At 40.3% G+C, this 15,157-nt stretch overlaps 1 protein-coding gene across 3 annotated transcripts in view; it reads left to right on the top strand.

Moving 5' to 3' along the window:
* The window catches only part of si:dkey-237h12.3 (teneurin-3), a 125,360-nt gene that overhangs the window by 87,010 nt on the left and 23,193 nt on the right, over positions 1-15,157 (top strand). For all 3 annotated transcript variants that reach the window (XM_053235640.1, XM_053235639.1, XM_034306125.2), the window contains 6 exons: positions 3,658-3,804; positions 4,435-4,639; positions 4,796-4,915; positions 6,161-6,422; positions 7,787-8,054; positions 12,282-12,425. In XM_053235640.1, the coding sequence (XP_053091615.1) occupies positions 3,658-3,804; positions 4,435-4,639; positions 4,796-4,915; positions 6,161-6,422; positions 7,787-8,054; positions 12,282-12,425 (1,146 nt within the window). The remainder of the gene's footprint in view (positions 1-3,657; positions 3,805-4,434; positions 4,640-4,795; positions 4,916-6,160; positions 6,423-7,786; positions 8,055-12,281; positions 12,426-15,157) is intronic.

Genomic DNA, 15,157 nt, shown 5'->3' with positions numbered 1-15,157 from the left:
TTGTGTGATAAAGCATAATGTTAAAAACAACCTGAAAACAAAACTAAACTTTATATAGATTTATTTATTTATAAAATTAATTTATTAATTGATGTCCCTGGTTATTTTATTCTTATTCTATAAGTCATCAGTGTCCATTACTTAAAATAAAAAAAGAAATCTAAACGAATCAATCCTGTTTTTCTGGAATTTTCCATCAGATAGCGACGACTTTTTCCGCCTCTGAGGGTTTTTGTGAAAAATAAAGTGTCTCTTTATCTGAAACGTAGTGAACAATAAGGACGTATTTGGTGTTACATCTTTAGCTACGAGTCTAACAAATAGCAAGTAAAAACTCGTTGCTGAAATGACGGCATGCGTGAAATATAATTTAATATTTATGTTTAATAAATGATGAAATCTAAACATTTTTGGTCGTGCACTCGGACTTTCGGACTTGACTGTATATGTGCCCAATTTTCACACACACACACACACACACACACACACGCTGAAGGTCACCAGTGTCCGAGATGTTCCCTGTCTTGTATGTCACCTTGTCTTATCTCCTGCAGTATTGAACAGTTGCTAAGCTTCTTCAGTTTAGCAATTTCTCTGATAAAAGAGTCGTTCTGTCTGACGGAATAAACCCCTCACTTTACTCAGCTGTAAATTCACACTGACACTTTAAAAAAAATAAAGCAAACATTATTACACAATACAGAATGTGTGTATATGATCTGGAAAATTGAATCTTTTTTTTTTTTTTGTAATAACGAAGCTGATTCCTTGACTGTGGTGCCATTTAGCTGCAAAAACTCTTAAACTTTCTTTAAATTTCACTGATTTTTAAGAAAGTTTTTATGCATTAACCCTCTCAGGCAGCAATCTCTCATTTTTTACAAGGTTTCTTTGCTTTTAAGAGTGTTTTTTTCCCCACAGAATTAGCAAATAAACAAAATGAGAATAACTAACATCCATGCAAATGATATAATGACATTAAAGACTTTCTAATAATTTACTTAAAATGTATTTTAATGAAAGTAAATTCATTATCAAGTTCTAACTGGGTTGTGCTTACGAAGTGACCTCGTCAGAAAATATCACAATATCACTAATATATAAAATAAAGAAAAAGAATTTAATTTAATACTTTTCTTCTTCCTGTGATCTTCAGGAAATTCGGATGATGTAACTTCCTGTTGTGGAACTCGTTCAAGGTTGAGTGAATGAGTTAAAATGTAAATGTAACAGTGACTCATGGAAAAGCACGAGATGTTAACAATATAAATTATAAATGTTGTAAACGTTAACAAAAAAATGCAAAAATAATACAGATTTTGAAATATTTTAGTGATAATATTTTAAGGTCACAGAGTATGTACAGTAAATGTACTGATAGTACATGCTTTATGTTTTAAAAATGTTATTTTAATAAAGTTATGTATCTGAAATACGCTGGTTAAAATGTTTAAAAAGCCTCTTAACTTTACATTACACACTGTATATACTGTATTTGTAAATGTAAAAAGAGTAGGTAAGTGAAGATCTTAAATAAAGAAAAATAATCCTTCAATAGAATTAGATCATTTCAAGCTTGAAATTAGTAATAAATATCTACAAACAGGCTTAAGAATCTTTAATATTTGTCTAAAACAATCTAATAAAGAGTCTAATTCGTATATTTTTACGTGTTAAGACGTGAGCGTGTTGCACGGCTGCTCTGCTGCGTGTTGTAAACTGCTTCAGCGCTGTAACGGTGCGCGCGGTGATCATCTGCAGAAGCAGAGAAGCTGTAAATATTGCAGAAGAACTTTAATTTTAAACAAAAACAAGCTGAGGAGAAGAGCAGAGCGAAGATTCACAGTGCTAAATGATCTGCGGTGGAAAAGGAGACAGAAAAGCAATCAAAAATGGATGCAGGTTCATTAGTCAGGTCTCTGAAGTCGTCTGTTTCTCATATATTGCGTTTATTACAGCGCGGCCCTGAAAGAAAACCAGCTGTAAATGACCTCAGTGCTTTCCCTGTCCTCAGCGGACGCTAAAGTTCTCTTCATGGCGGTTTTTTAGCATCGAGGAGATCTCACACACGCCAAATTGGCACTTAAACTCAAAACTTCATCACGTTTATCATGGAGAGTGCAGGTTTTGACAGCTTTGGAATTAGTCTTCATTCCTCATCCAATCTTCTATTGAACTTTACTCGAGTTGATAAATGAAACACTAGCAGAACGAACGTTAAGACCAAGGTGAGGATTAAACCACGAGAAGGACGATGAAGTCAATGTAAGATCACTCAGAATAAAGACACCATAATCAGACTTCAGGTTTTGGAATTGAGAACCAGGAACAGAAGAACCAGGAACAGAAGAACCAGGAACAGAAGAACCAGGAACCTGAAACAGAGAACCTGAAATCAACATTAGAAACCTTTAGAGATTTCTAGTTCTTAATGAGTTTTAATGTGTTTCTAGTGCTCTCTAATGATGTTTTAATGAACTGTGGTGTTCCACATTCATCTAATTTATGCAACCCACGAAAGAAACACCTTCTTCTGGGAAGTGGGTTCAGGAGGAATTTAATAATAACTAAAAAATGGAAGGAATCAGATGGAAACCATTAGAGATTTTGCTAATGGATTAAAATGGTTTTTACCAGCAGGACTAGAGCTAGAAGCTGAAGCATGTAGGTAAAAAGCAGGAAACACAGCACTGCTGGATTCTGGACTCTGATTGGTCAGAAGGTGTTGATTAGTTTTCTATAGCAGCAGCTCTGACAGTAGCGCAGGTTTATATTAATGCGCTCGTTCTAATACGTTATCGTTTCCATAGTAACAGCTCCTTCACAGGGACGTGTACAGCGAACGCACCATAAACTAATTAAAAAAATAGTTGATGTGGTGAAGTTTTCTGTAATGAGAACTGTGTTTATGTAACATTATGGAAGGAGTCTCCAGTGTCAGCGCTTTGTAACAGTCAGAGGTAAAGCTGTAACTGTAAGTTTTCCGACGTCTTCAGGACAGAGGAGTTTACGCTTCTTTGCGGTTTCTCAGTAACATGCGGAACAAACTGCGTTTATTTTTCTCTTATTAACTTGAAGAGAGAGAATAAAGACGCTGGTGAGGGAACGAGTGTTTATAGCTGCTATAACGTAAGCGACAACAGGAACTAACTTGTTTCACAGAACATTAAACGTAACTATAAATGGATAAAAAGTATGATTTAATAAATAATAAAGTGTAATTGTTGGTAAGTTGCTGTGGTGTAAGAGGAATAAAACACTCAGGGACGTGGGGTTAAAGGAAAATAATCAACTTCAGGGTGATAACAGTAACTCTGCTTCATCACACCACATCGTCACTCAGTATTTTACTGTAACACACACACACACACACACACACACACACACACACACACACATTGAGTGTTTGTTATGTTACTGGAACACAGTCTGAAATCAGCGTCGGTGTGAATTTACAGAATGTCTGATGTCTCTGAAATGTTGATTGACTTTCTCCACATTCTCCATGTTGTTTATCCCTCAATGTCTGAGTCGTGAGTTGTGTGTGTGAGTGTGTGTGTGTGTGTGTGTGAGTGTGTGTGAGTGTGTGTGTGTGAGTGGAATTTCTTGACTGTGTGTGTATACGTGTGTGATGTGTGTGTTGTTTTATCTCTTTAGACAGTTGTCCCGGTCTGTGTAACAGTAACGGTCGGTGTGTTCTGGATCAGAACGGATGGCACTGTCTCTGCCAGCCCGGCTGGAGAGGAACAGGATGTGATGTTGCCATGGAAACCGTTTGCGCTGACGGAAAAGACAACGAAGGAGGTGAGAATTGATGTGGAGTTTGGAAACGCTCGCTAGCGTTCACTCGCTAGGTGACCGAAAAGCGCCTTGTTTATAAATTTATGTGTCAGATGTGATTGGTCAAAAGTCATCGGAGGTTATTTATGACATCACAAATTGAGCTCAGATGTAGCTCCGCCCCCAAATTAACCTTATACAGAAGCCTTGAGAACGTTTCTGGTTTAATTTTAGAATTTGCTGATTCAGCATCCAACCTGTAAGACGAATTCATAACTATGGCAACAGGAAGCATTGACCATATAAGGAAGGTTGTAAAGGGAACAGGAGTGTGAAGAGTCAACGGTTAGACATGACAGTCTTTGGCTAAAAAACAGAATAATTTCAGAAATGTTGACTTATTTAAATTCGATTTTATTTAATTAATTAGGTTTTTTTTTGCTTAATTTAGAGACATTTTAGGTTTTTAGTTTTACGGTTCCGATGTGCCTATGTTTTAGTTCCCTGATTCTAGTAAATTTTTCTATAGATTCCACTATAAGAAACAAAAAAAATCTAAAACCAAAAAAAGACTTTAAAGATTGTAAATATTAATTATTAATATTATAAGATTTGTTATTTATTAATAATTTATTTTCCTGCTGTGTGATACAGACGGTCTGACGGACTGCATGGATCCGGACTGCTGCGTACACACTTCCTGTCAGGAACAGTTCTACTGCCATGGAGCACCTGACCCTAAAACCACGACCCCTCAGCGACCTTTAACCCCCACCATGACCTTTTATCAGCGAGTCAGCTTCCTGATAGCGGCGGGAGGAACTCATCGACTTCCTGCAGAAAATCCGTTTAACAGCAGGTCAGAATTGGATCGTTTTCCTGCCTCATGGAGTTTAAATAGCTTAGCTTTCACTCGCTACGTTAGCTTTCACTCGCTACGTTAGCTTTATAGATGGAAATAATAAAAGAAATGAGGAAATGTGTGTGTGTGTGTGTGTGTGTGTGTGTGTTTTAGTCTGGTGTCTGTGATTCGAGGTCAGGTGATCACAGAGGACGGGACGCCGCTGATCGGAGTGAACGTCTCGCTGCTGCATGATACGGAACACGGATACACCATCACACGCCAGGACGGCATGTACGCACACACACACACACACACACACACACACACACACACACACACACACATAGGGAATAGGGGACAGGGAGCCCTACAGTGAGCAGGGAATGGGAACAGAGGATAGGGAGTAGGGAGAATGGAAGAGGGAGAAGGGAATAGGTACTAGGGAATAGAGAATATAGAGCAGGGAATAGGGAATTCGAAGAAGAGAATAGGGAGTATGCAATAGGGAATAGAGAGTAGGGAGTAAGGGATTGGGAATATGGAGTAGGGAATGGGGAGTAGGGATTAGGGGATAGGGAGTAGGGTACAGGGAGTAGGGAGTAGGGGATAGGGAGTAGGGAATAGGGAATAGGGAGTAGGGGATAGGGAGTAGGGAGTAGGGAATAGGGAATAGGGAGTAGGGAATAGGGGATAGGGAGTAGGGGATAGGGAGTAGAGATTAGGGGATAGGGAGTAGGGGATAGGGAATAGGGGATAGGGATTAGGGAATAGAGAGTAGGGATTAGGGAATAGGGAGTAGGGAGTAGGGGATAGGGAGTAGGGAATAGAGAGTAGGGAATAGGGAGTAGAGGATAGGGAGTAGGGAATAGGGAGTGGGGAGTAGGGGATTAGGGGATAGGGAGTAGGGAATAGGGAGTAGGGGATTAGAGGATAGGGAGTAGGGAGTAGGGGATAGGGAGTAGGGGATAGGGAATAGGGAGTAGGGGATAGGGAGTAGGGAGTAGGGGATAGGGAGTAGGGAGTAGGGAATAGGGAGTAGGGGATAGGGAGTAGGGAGTAGGGGATAGGGAGTAGGGAGTAGGGAGTAGGGGATTAGAGGATAGGGAGTAGGGAATAGGGAGTAGGGAATAGGGAGTAGGGGATAGGGAGTAGGGAATAGGGAGTAGGGAATAGAGAGTAGGGGATAGGGAGTAGGGGATAGGGAGTAGGGAATAGGGAGTAGGGAGTAGGGAGTAGGGAATAGGGAGTAGGGGATAGGGAGTAGGGAGTAGGGAATAGGGAGTAGGGGATAGGGAGTAGGGGATAGGGAGTAGGGAATAGGGGATAGTCATTTAGTCAAAGGGAGACATTTGTAACACCCAGACTGTGTTCTGCTTTTAGTTCTAGTTTTAGTTCTGATTCTTATTCAAATTTTGTTCTAGTTCTGGTTCTGGTTCTGGTACATGTTCTACATGTTCTACTCTGGTTCCGGTACTAGTGGCTGGTTCTGATTCTTGTTTTATATTTGCAGTATTACCGTGTCTGTGTTTGTTTAAGGTTTGATCTGTTGGTGAACGGCGGATCGTCTCTGACTCTGAGTTTCACTCGCGCTCCGTTTCCCATCGTGCACCACTCCGTGTGGTTGCCATGGCAAGTGTTTCACGTGATGAACCGATTGGTGATGAGGCGGGAAGAAAAGGACACGCCCAAATGTGAGCTCAATGGCCTTGTAAGACCCGCCCCACAAATTGTGACATCACCACTATCAACCTTTTACAGCTCCACCCCTGAGGCCACACCCATCATACCTGAGACACAGGTGAGTTTTAGCATGTCAGAGTTACTTAAGCTGCACATGTGATTTGGCTCTCCAGGAATCCAGCTAATACTTTACTAATACAGGAGGGTCTGGTTCTGGTTCTGGTTCCTGTTAAGGTTCTTGCTCTAGTTCTTGTTCTGGTCCTTATTTATTTATTTTTTTAAAAAGGTTTTTGATTTAGTTTTACTCTCTCTCACGTTCTGTCCTGGTTCTAGTTGTTGTTCTGGTAGTTCTGATTCTAGATCCAAGTTCTGGTTCTGATTGTGGTTGCTGTTTTAGTTTTAGTGTTTGAGTGTTTTTTGGTTCTGATTCTACCTGAAGTTCTGGTTCTTACTGGGTAAGATTTGATCCGGTTCTAGTTTTAATTCTTATTGTTTTGATTCTGGTCTGTTTTTAGATTTGATTCTTATTCTAGCTCTAGCTTTAGTTCTGATTATAGTTCTGATCTCATTCCTGTTCATGTTCTGCTTGCTGTTCTAATACTGGCTGTGGTTCTGGTTCTGATTCTTTATCTGCGTCTGGGTCGTGTTATTGTACCGGGTTCTGTTCTAGTGTTCTAGTTTTAGTTCTGCTTCTAGTTCTCTTCCTAGTATTAGTTTTGATTCTGGATCTGATTCTAGCTCTAGTTCTGGTTGTAGGTATGGTTCTGGTTCTGAATTGGGTTCCTGTTTATGTAGGGTTTTTGGTTCTGTTCCTAGTTGCTGAGTTCTGGTTTTCATTTTTGTTGTAGTTGTAGCTCTAAGACTAATTCATGTTCATGTTCATATTCTGTTTGCTGTTCTGTTTCTTTTTTCATGCGTTTGTCCGGTTTTAATTATGTTTTTTGGTTCTGGTTCTGTTTCTAGCAGTAATTATTGTTTTACTAGAAAAATAACTATCATGACAATCAGAAGCAGAATCCGAGCAGTAACTAGAACCAATCGTTTCTGGATGCTGCCAGCGGGAAGAGGGACTAGGGAGTACGGAGTAGAGACTAGGGAATAGCGAGTATTATGAAATAGGGAATGGGGAGTATGGAGTATGGAATAGGGAGCAGGGAATATGGAATAGGGAATATGGAGTAGGGAATAAGGAGTATGGGATATGGAATAGGGAGTATGGAGCAGGGAATGGGGAGTATGGCATAGGGAATATGGAGTAGGGAATAGGGAGTATGGAATATGGAATAGGGAGTATGAAGTATGGAGTAGGGAATGGGGAGTTTGGAGTAGGGAATGGGGAGTAGGGAGCAGGGAATAGGGAGTATGGAATATGGAATAGGGAGTATGAAGTATGGAATAGGGAATAGGGAGTATGCAGTAGGGAATAGGGAATAGGGAGTAGGGAATAGGGAATAGGGAGTCATTTGTCATGTGGTTCTCCAGGTTCTCCACGAGCAGACGGCCGTCCCCGGCAGCGATCTGAACCTGGTGTATCTCAGCTCTCGAGCGTTCTCGTACAAACCTGTCCTGAAAGTGATCATGACCGAGTCAGTCGTTCCCTTCGGCCTCGCTAAAGTGCACTTGATGGTGGCTGTGGAGGGAAGAATGTTCCAGAAGGAATTTCCGGCGTCTCCGAGACTCTCCTTCACGTTCATCTGGGATAAAACCGATGCTTATGGACAGAAAGTGTACGGCCTGGCGGAGGCTGTGGGTGAGTCGTGAAAATGTTCCTCAAACCGTAATGTAGTCCACTAGATTCACATCACTGACTAACTAGTGATCACACTACTAACTAGCTGCTAGTTAGTGATCATTCATCCCACGCAACTGAAATGGAAAATCTTGGGTTTTTTGAAATGACAAAAATTAAATAACAAAATAAAAAATTCACCCTTGCACTTCAAATTTATAAGAATATAATATTTATACTACGCACTTACTCAGTTTTCTAAAAGGGTTCTTTAAGCGTTTACTGGATAATTAAAGGTTCTTCTCTTCTCAAAAAGTGTTCTACGCAGAACGTTGTTGTAATGTTCTACCTGGAACCAGAGAGTTTTCACGCTCTTACTAAACTCAGCTGAGACTGAAACTGATAATCAGCAAACGACTAAAACGTGAGTAAAGAAATTAAATATGAAAAATTATTGTTGTATGATGATGCTATATTTTTTATATTACTACTATGTAAGAGTGTTTGAATGAAAAAACCCTTTGTTTGTTTGTTTGTTTGTTTGTTTTTAGTCAATCAATCAATTAATTTGTTTGTTTATTTATTATTTATCATTTTTGAACCAAAGACTAAGATGAAATCTAAAATAGCTGTAAAAACAAATACTAAAAGTGTTTATTAAAATATACGCTGTCTGAAGTTTGCTTCTTTATCTTGAAACTAGTTTTATAGTTTTATCCTGAAGTCACTGATTAAATTTGTTGATGGTCAAATAAATAAATAAATAAATCTGATTGGATTTTCATCGTGCAGTGTTTTTATATTTACATACTGTAAAATATTTATAGTGTAAATCTCTGCGCTGTTAGCTGTAATTAGCTGGTGTTGTTTGCTGAAGATGTGCATTGTTAGCGGTTTTGCGTGTGTGTGTGTGTGCGTGTGTGTGTGTGTGTGTGTGCGTGTGTGTGTGTGTGCGCGCGCGTGTGTGTGTGTGTGTGTGTGGAAGCACTCCAAGGCCTTTCTCCTGCGCAGCCCGACACCGAGCAGCAGCGAGGTGATAAATAAAGCTCCAAAGAGCCGTGCTTTCACAGACCACCTGTTTGCGGCTCGGCCTGTTTGCATGTGTAATTAGTCTGCAGCTGAAGCGCAGCGAGCCGCCGAACGCAGGAAGGTCACAGGACGATGTTTTATCACGTCGCTGCTGCAAAGCGACGGCGAAAAGAACAATCGCGTCTCCTGCCTCGGGCCGAGGAGATTAATTCATACGAGAAACAAAGGAGATACACACCGAACTGCAGAGCTCAGAAACACACTCGCGTCTCAGTACACACTAATCACACACCAATAACCACCTGATTACCTACACGTAGTGTGTGTGTGTGTGTAGATGAGTGTGTGTGTGTGTAGATGAGTGTGTGCGTGTGTAGATGTGCGTGTGTGTGTGAATGAGTGAGTGTGTGTGTAGATGTGTGTGTAGATGAGTGTGTGTGTGTGTGTGAATGAGTGAGTGTGTAGATGTGTGTGTGTAGATGAGTGTGTGTGTGTGAATGAGTGAGTGTGTGTGTAGATGAGTGTGTGCGTGTGTGTAGATGAGTGTGCGTGTGTGAGTGTGTGTGTGTGTGTGTGTGTAGATGAGTGTGTGTGTGTGAGTGTGTGTGAGTGTGTGTGTGTAGATATGTGTGTGTAGATGTGTGTGTGTAGATGAGTGTGTGTGTGTGTGTAGATGTGTATGTGTAGATGAGTGTGTGTGTGTAGATGAGTGTGTGTGTGTGTGTGTAGATGAGTGTGTGTGTATGTGTGTAGCTGTTCTCAAGGGCGTGTGTGTGTGTGTGTGGATGAGTGTGTGTGTGTGTGTGTGTGTGTGTGTGTGTATGTGTGTAGCTGTTCTCGAGGGCGTGTGTGTGAGTGTGTGAGTGTGTGTGTGTAGATGAGTGTGTGTGTGTGTGTGTGTGTGTGTATGTGTGTAGCTGTTCTCGAGGGCGTGTGTGTGAGTGTGTGTGAGTGTGTGTGTGTGTGTGTAGATGAGTGTGTGTGTGTGTGTGTGTGTAGATGAGTGTGTGTGTAGCTGTTCTCGAGGGCGTGTGTGTGTGTGTGTGTGTAGATGAGTGTGTGTGTGTGTGTGTGTGTGTGTGTAGCTGTTCTCGAGGGCGTGTGTGTGTGTGTGTGTGTAGATGAGTGTGAGTGTGTGTAGATGAGTGTGTGTGTGTGTGTGTGTGAGTGTGTGTGTGTAGATGAGTGTGTGTGTGTATGTGTGTAGCTGTTCTCGAGGGCGTGTGTGTGAGTGTGTGTGTGTGTGTGTGTGTGTAGATGAGTGTGTGTGTGTGTGTGTGTGTAGATGAGTGTGTGTGTGTGTGTAGCTGTTCTCGAGGGCGTGTGTGTGTGTGTGTGTAGATGAGTGTGTGTGTGTGTGTGTGTGTGTGTGTGTAGCTGTTCTCGAGGGCGTGTGTGTGTGTGTGTAATCTGGCTGTATGGAGGTCAGTGAGGACGCTGCGCTGATGGACAGCACACACTGATCTGAAGCCACGCGTGAAAATTACGCCGTCGTCCGTCACAGAAGTTCCCCAGAGTTCAGTGATGTGCAGAAGGAGCTCCGACGTGGCCGTGATGGAGGAGAAGCTCGTGCTTGGTGGCTGCGTTTGATATTTCAGGCAGAAATAATAAAATAATAAAAATAGTCTTGCTGGTTTCTGCATTTCACATTATCTTTATTTATTTTTTTTAAGAATCTGTTTGTTATTTACGTTCATTAAGTGACTGTCTGTCTGTTAATTATGTGACTGGAAAAGAAATGAGGCGTGATATAAAAAGTGCACACAAATAAAAACGAATAAATATCACTCAGATTCTTAAGAAATGTTTCTGAAATTGGTTTAGAGAATGTTCCTCTGCAGGATCCCTGAAAGGTTCTGTGTAGAACCCTACAACAACGTTTGTTAGTTTTCTCAACTATCAGAGATTATTCCAAGAAGAACCCTTTCAGAAAGCCATGACCCCTTGTCCAAAGAACCTTTAAAGAACCTTGCATACTTTAAAAAAGCCTTAAGGATTCTTTAGTTGTTCCTGTGGGGGAACCCTAAAGGTTCTATGTAGAAGTGTTTCCCCTTTGGAAAGGGTTCAGCCATTTTTGGAAGCCGAGAACCTTCATTTATCCAACAAATCCTTTAAGAACCATTTTTTGCTTAAAAAAAAAAAAACAGAAACCTTAAGGGGTTTTCGGCTGTTCATCCAGGGATCCATTAAAGGTTCTGTGTAGAACCTTAAAACAAAGTGTTTTTGTATCACCAAGAATGGAAGCATAGAACCTTCATTTATCCAACAAGTCCTTGAAGAACACTTTTTTCTAAGCGTGTGTGCTTTAAAAAATCTTAATGGGCTTTCAGTTGTCCGTCTCAGGGATCCTTTAAAGGTTCTACGTAGAACTCCACAACAGTGTGTTTCCAGAAAGGTTCCAAACACAGCTATGTTCAGAAGCTTCAGAAGAACCCTCAGTTGAGTAGAACACTTTTTTTGGAAGCTGAGAACCTTTAATTATCTGAAGAACTCTTTTTTCTAAGAATGTACGCTTCATGCTTTTCAGAGTAGAGAACATTTAAGGGTTCTTTGCTTGTCCACCTGCAGAACCTTAGAAGTTCTCTGTAGAAAGAGTGTGTGTGTATTAACTTAATACCTAGAACCTTTCAGGAGTTTCAATTTCTTGGTTCTTGGTTCCCTTTTAGGAAAAAAAAAGGTTCTTCAAGGGTTCTTTAAGAGTTTATTGGATAATTAAGGGATTCTAGGCTCTTAAAACTCGGAACACTTTCTGATAGTAAAACCTTCTCCAGAGAAGCTTTTAATATTCTTATAGAGGGAACTGAAGAACCTTTAAAGGTTCTAAATGGTTTTTAATGTTTTTAATATTTTTTGTTGCCTGAACCTGCTGTAGCTGTTTGTTTGCTGAATTGGGACAAAAACTAATAATGAATAAAATGATGTATAAAAATATATAAAAGATTAAAAGGAAATTTTAATTTCAAATGTTAAATTAATACGTGATAGATGTTGTTGTAGATGTTGAAGTAGACATCTGTTGCAGAACCCTAAAGAACCGTGAACTGAACATTTTTATCTTCTGTTCTTAACAACTTAATTCCCAAAAATAAAAGGCTAAAAGATAAAGTTAAAGATAAAGATAAATCTTCTACAGATCATTTTTTGTAACTCAATTATCATGTTCTCTGTTCAATTCTTCTCTCTTTTGTTTATTTTTATTTTCGTGTCTTTTCTCGGCAGTGTCTGTGGGCTTCGAGTACGAGTCGTGCCTGAGCGTGGTTCTCTGGGAGAGGAGAAGCTCCACGCTGCAGGGGTTTGAACTCGACGCCTCCAACATGGGCAGCTGGACGCTGGATAAACATCACGTCCTGGATCTACAGAGCGGTGAGATGCTCCTTCATTTCATCACGTGACTTTACACTTCGTGCTTCTCTCAGCTTTGGTCTTTGGTAGCGTTTGGGACGAGGTCACGTTCTCGCTGCTCAGAGGTCAAGTCCGAGGTTTAACCATAAATATTCAGCCAATCGTAAAATATGACCCGCTTCCTCATTTGCATACGATACGGCCGGCGCTAATGGCTCAGAGTAATGGACGATTAAATGAAGTTCTTTGGCGCAGTGTGCAGACTCAGAAGAACGTTCGCCTCGTTATGGTCCAGCCTGATTTGGATGAATGAACTTTGCTTAGTATAAAATGCTGACGGAGAAATATGGAGATAAAACGTATTCCTGCTGGACCACTGCTGGGGTTTTCACAATATGCTAATTACCTTCATTTTCCTGGTATCAGTGAGTCAAAGCAAATGGACTTCCTCTGAGGTTCTTCATCAGTTCTACTAAATGATGGAAACTTTCCTGACATTTAAAATTCTGTCTCTGACACTCGTTCACGTTGTTCTAAAGATTTAATGCGTGTAGAAGATAAATGAAGATAAATCCTGGCTCATGATTAGTCAGTGTCAGGTTCTTCGGAGAACAGCTAGAAATCCTGGAACATTTATGGATTTTCAGAACTCAGTAGGCGGTTCTTAGCTATTGACAGGGGGCGGGGTTAGTGAACAGGAAGTAGTACTTTATGGAAGTGTGCATTTAGTTTCGTCTGTATGAAAAGATTCCAAAATCCTACATAATCTCTGCTTCTTTGTTCAAAATGGTTCCTCAGAGGTTCTTTGGATGCTTAATGGACCTACATTCCTAAATGGATTCCAAAAAGGGTTCTATATAGAACTATCAATGGTTCCCCGATTAGACAAACCAAAGAACCTCACTTTATGCTCAGAGTCAAAGCAACCACCAAGTCAAACATCATCACTGGATGGAACCACTTTAGACCCTCAGATGCTTTTAAAGTCTCATTGGTAGACACCAAGGGTGCAGGGTCCACCTGTAACACCCCTACTCTGTTCAGGAATGGTTCACTCCGGGGTGAAAGCCTTCTTCACTACCTGAACATGTTCTAAATGGATGACTCTTCTAAAGGAATCTTCTAAAGGAGAGTGTAGATGGAGTTTGAAGCTTTGATGATGTTTAGAAGTCTCAAAATCTTCTTGATGATAATCTTCACTTTCTCATTCTCCTTAGAGACGAGTTGATTTGAGGAATTAGTGCTCCTGTGTTGCCTCATGGTTATAAAATGGCCACTTTTACACAATTTTCTGCACTTATGATGCAACCAGCTCCCATCTTGGAGGATGAAGGCCAACTAATGCTCCTGTAAAGGCTCCAAAGACAATAACACACTAACTGCCCTGTTTCATGTACATGAGGTAATAAATACGCCTGAATAAACGCTTTACTGTCTACTAAATGAACCTGTGTAATTTAATTTGCGTTTAAATCAAAGTATTAGCCTGCGATAGCGATCGTGGGTGCTGAGACGAAGATTTAAACCCTGTTATTTTCCAAAACGATGGTGTGGAAGAAGCGGACTGTGTTCTACATGTCGTAGGAAGCAAGGCACAGATAAAGGATGAGCGCTGATATTGTGCTGTTATCCTTGGCGTTTTATGATTATCTTGCTTTATGTCTCCCATCTCGCCGCTTCACGGAGATATTAACCTTCACGTTCTGTTTATGACTGAGACCCAGTCCCACAGAACCACAGCAGCTCTTTAGATTTTATAGCAGTACAAGTGGAGCGTTTATTGTAAAAAGCCCCAGTTGGTTTTCTTTGTACAGTGAAAAATATTCTGCAGTGTTGGAGTAAAGGCGCTGTGGTTTCCGTAGAAACGATCGTATTTTTATTCCAAACCCAAATTTGCTTTGGGAGCTGAAAAAACTCATAGACACTCCGAATCATGTGACTTACTCACATAACATTTCTTTAGAAAGGACATCGCTTTAATAACCAATCCCTGCCATGTGATGTCATCAGTGTGCGCCTCTGACTCCGCCCCCTTGTGTCTTGTGTACCGCTGGAAAAATCATTCCAGATGCACACTAGTCAGAAAAATCTAAGAAAGTTAACTCAATAACGATAATCTTAAACCCTGCTCTGTTACTACGGCAACATGTGCTTTTGGATAAAACTAGCTTAGCTTGAGTAATTTAATTAGTTTGGACATGATGTGTGATGTTGTGGTTTCACCGAGCTGAACTAATACTCAAGAACAACATTTTAGCAGTATGTGCTCATAAGGTAGATTTGTTTACATTTATAATATTTAAATATGCTGAGAAAGTTTGAGAAAATCTTGTAGAATCTTGTTATAGACCAGCGCTGGTCAGCTGACGCACTTCGAACCGAGTACTCACAAAAAATATAACAAAAAATATTTATGAACCATTACAGCGTCTGTAACAGATCCGTGTGACAATGACATATACTTTAGCGTATTTCATAAAATCTTACTTTCTAGGTGAATAAACAAATGCAATAATGATTAAAAATAAACGAACCTGATAAAACTGAGCTCTTAACATCACCTTTACAAACACCAGCCATTTTAATTAACACTTTTAAATAAGATAAACGTGAGTTTTTATACTGTACCTAGTTTATTATATTCATATCAAGGAAAAAAAACCCTCATTTATATGTTCATGTTGAGTTTTTTTCTCGTTGTGCCTTCTTGCATGTTAAACTCATACTCAGGAGGTTTAATGTCAGCTACACGT

The sequence above is a fragment of the Pangasianodon hypophthalmus genome, chromosome 7 (assembly GCF_027358585.1).
Source record: "Pangasianodon hypophthalmus isolate fPanHyp1 chromosome 7, fPanHyp1.pri, whole genome shotgun sequence".
NCBI lineage: Eukaryota > Metazoa > Chordata > Actinopteri > Siluriformes > Pangasiidae > Pangasianodon > Pangasianodon hypophthalmus.
The sequence above is the reverse complement of the archived record's forward strand: the minus strand, read 5'-3'. Positions and strand labels throughout refer to the sequence as shown.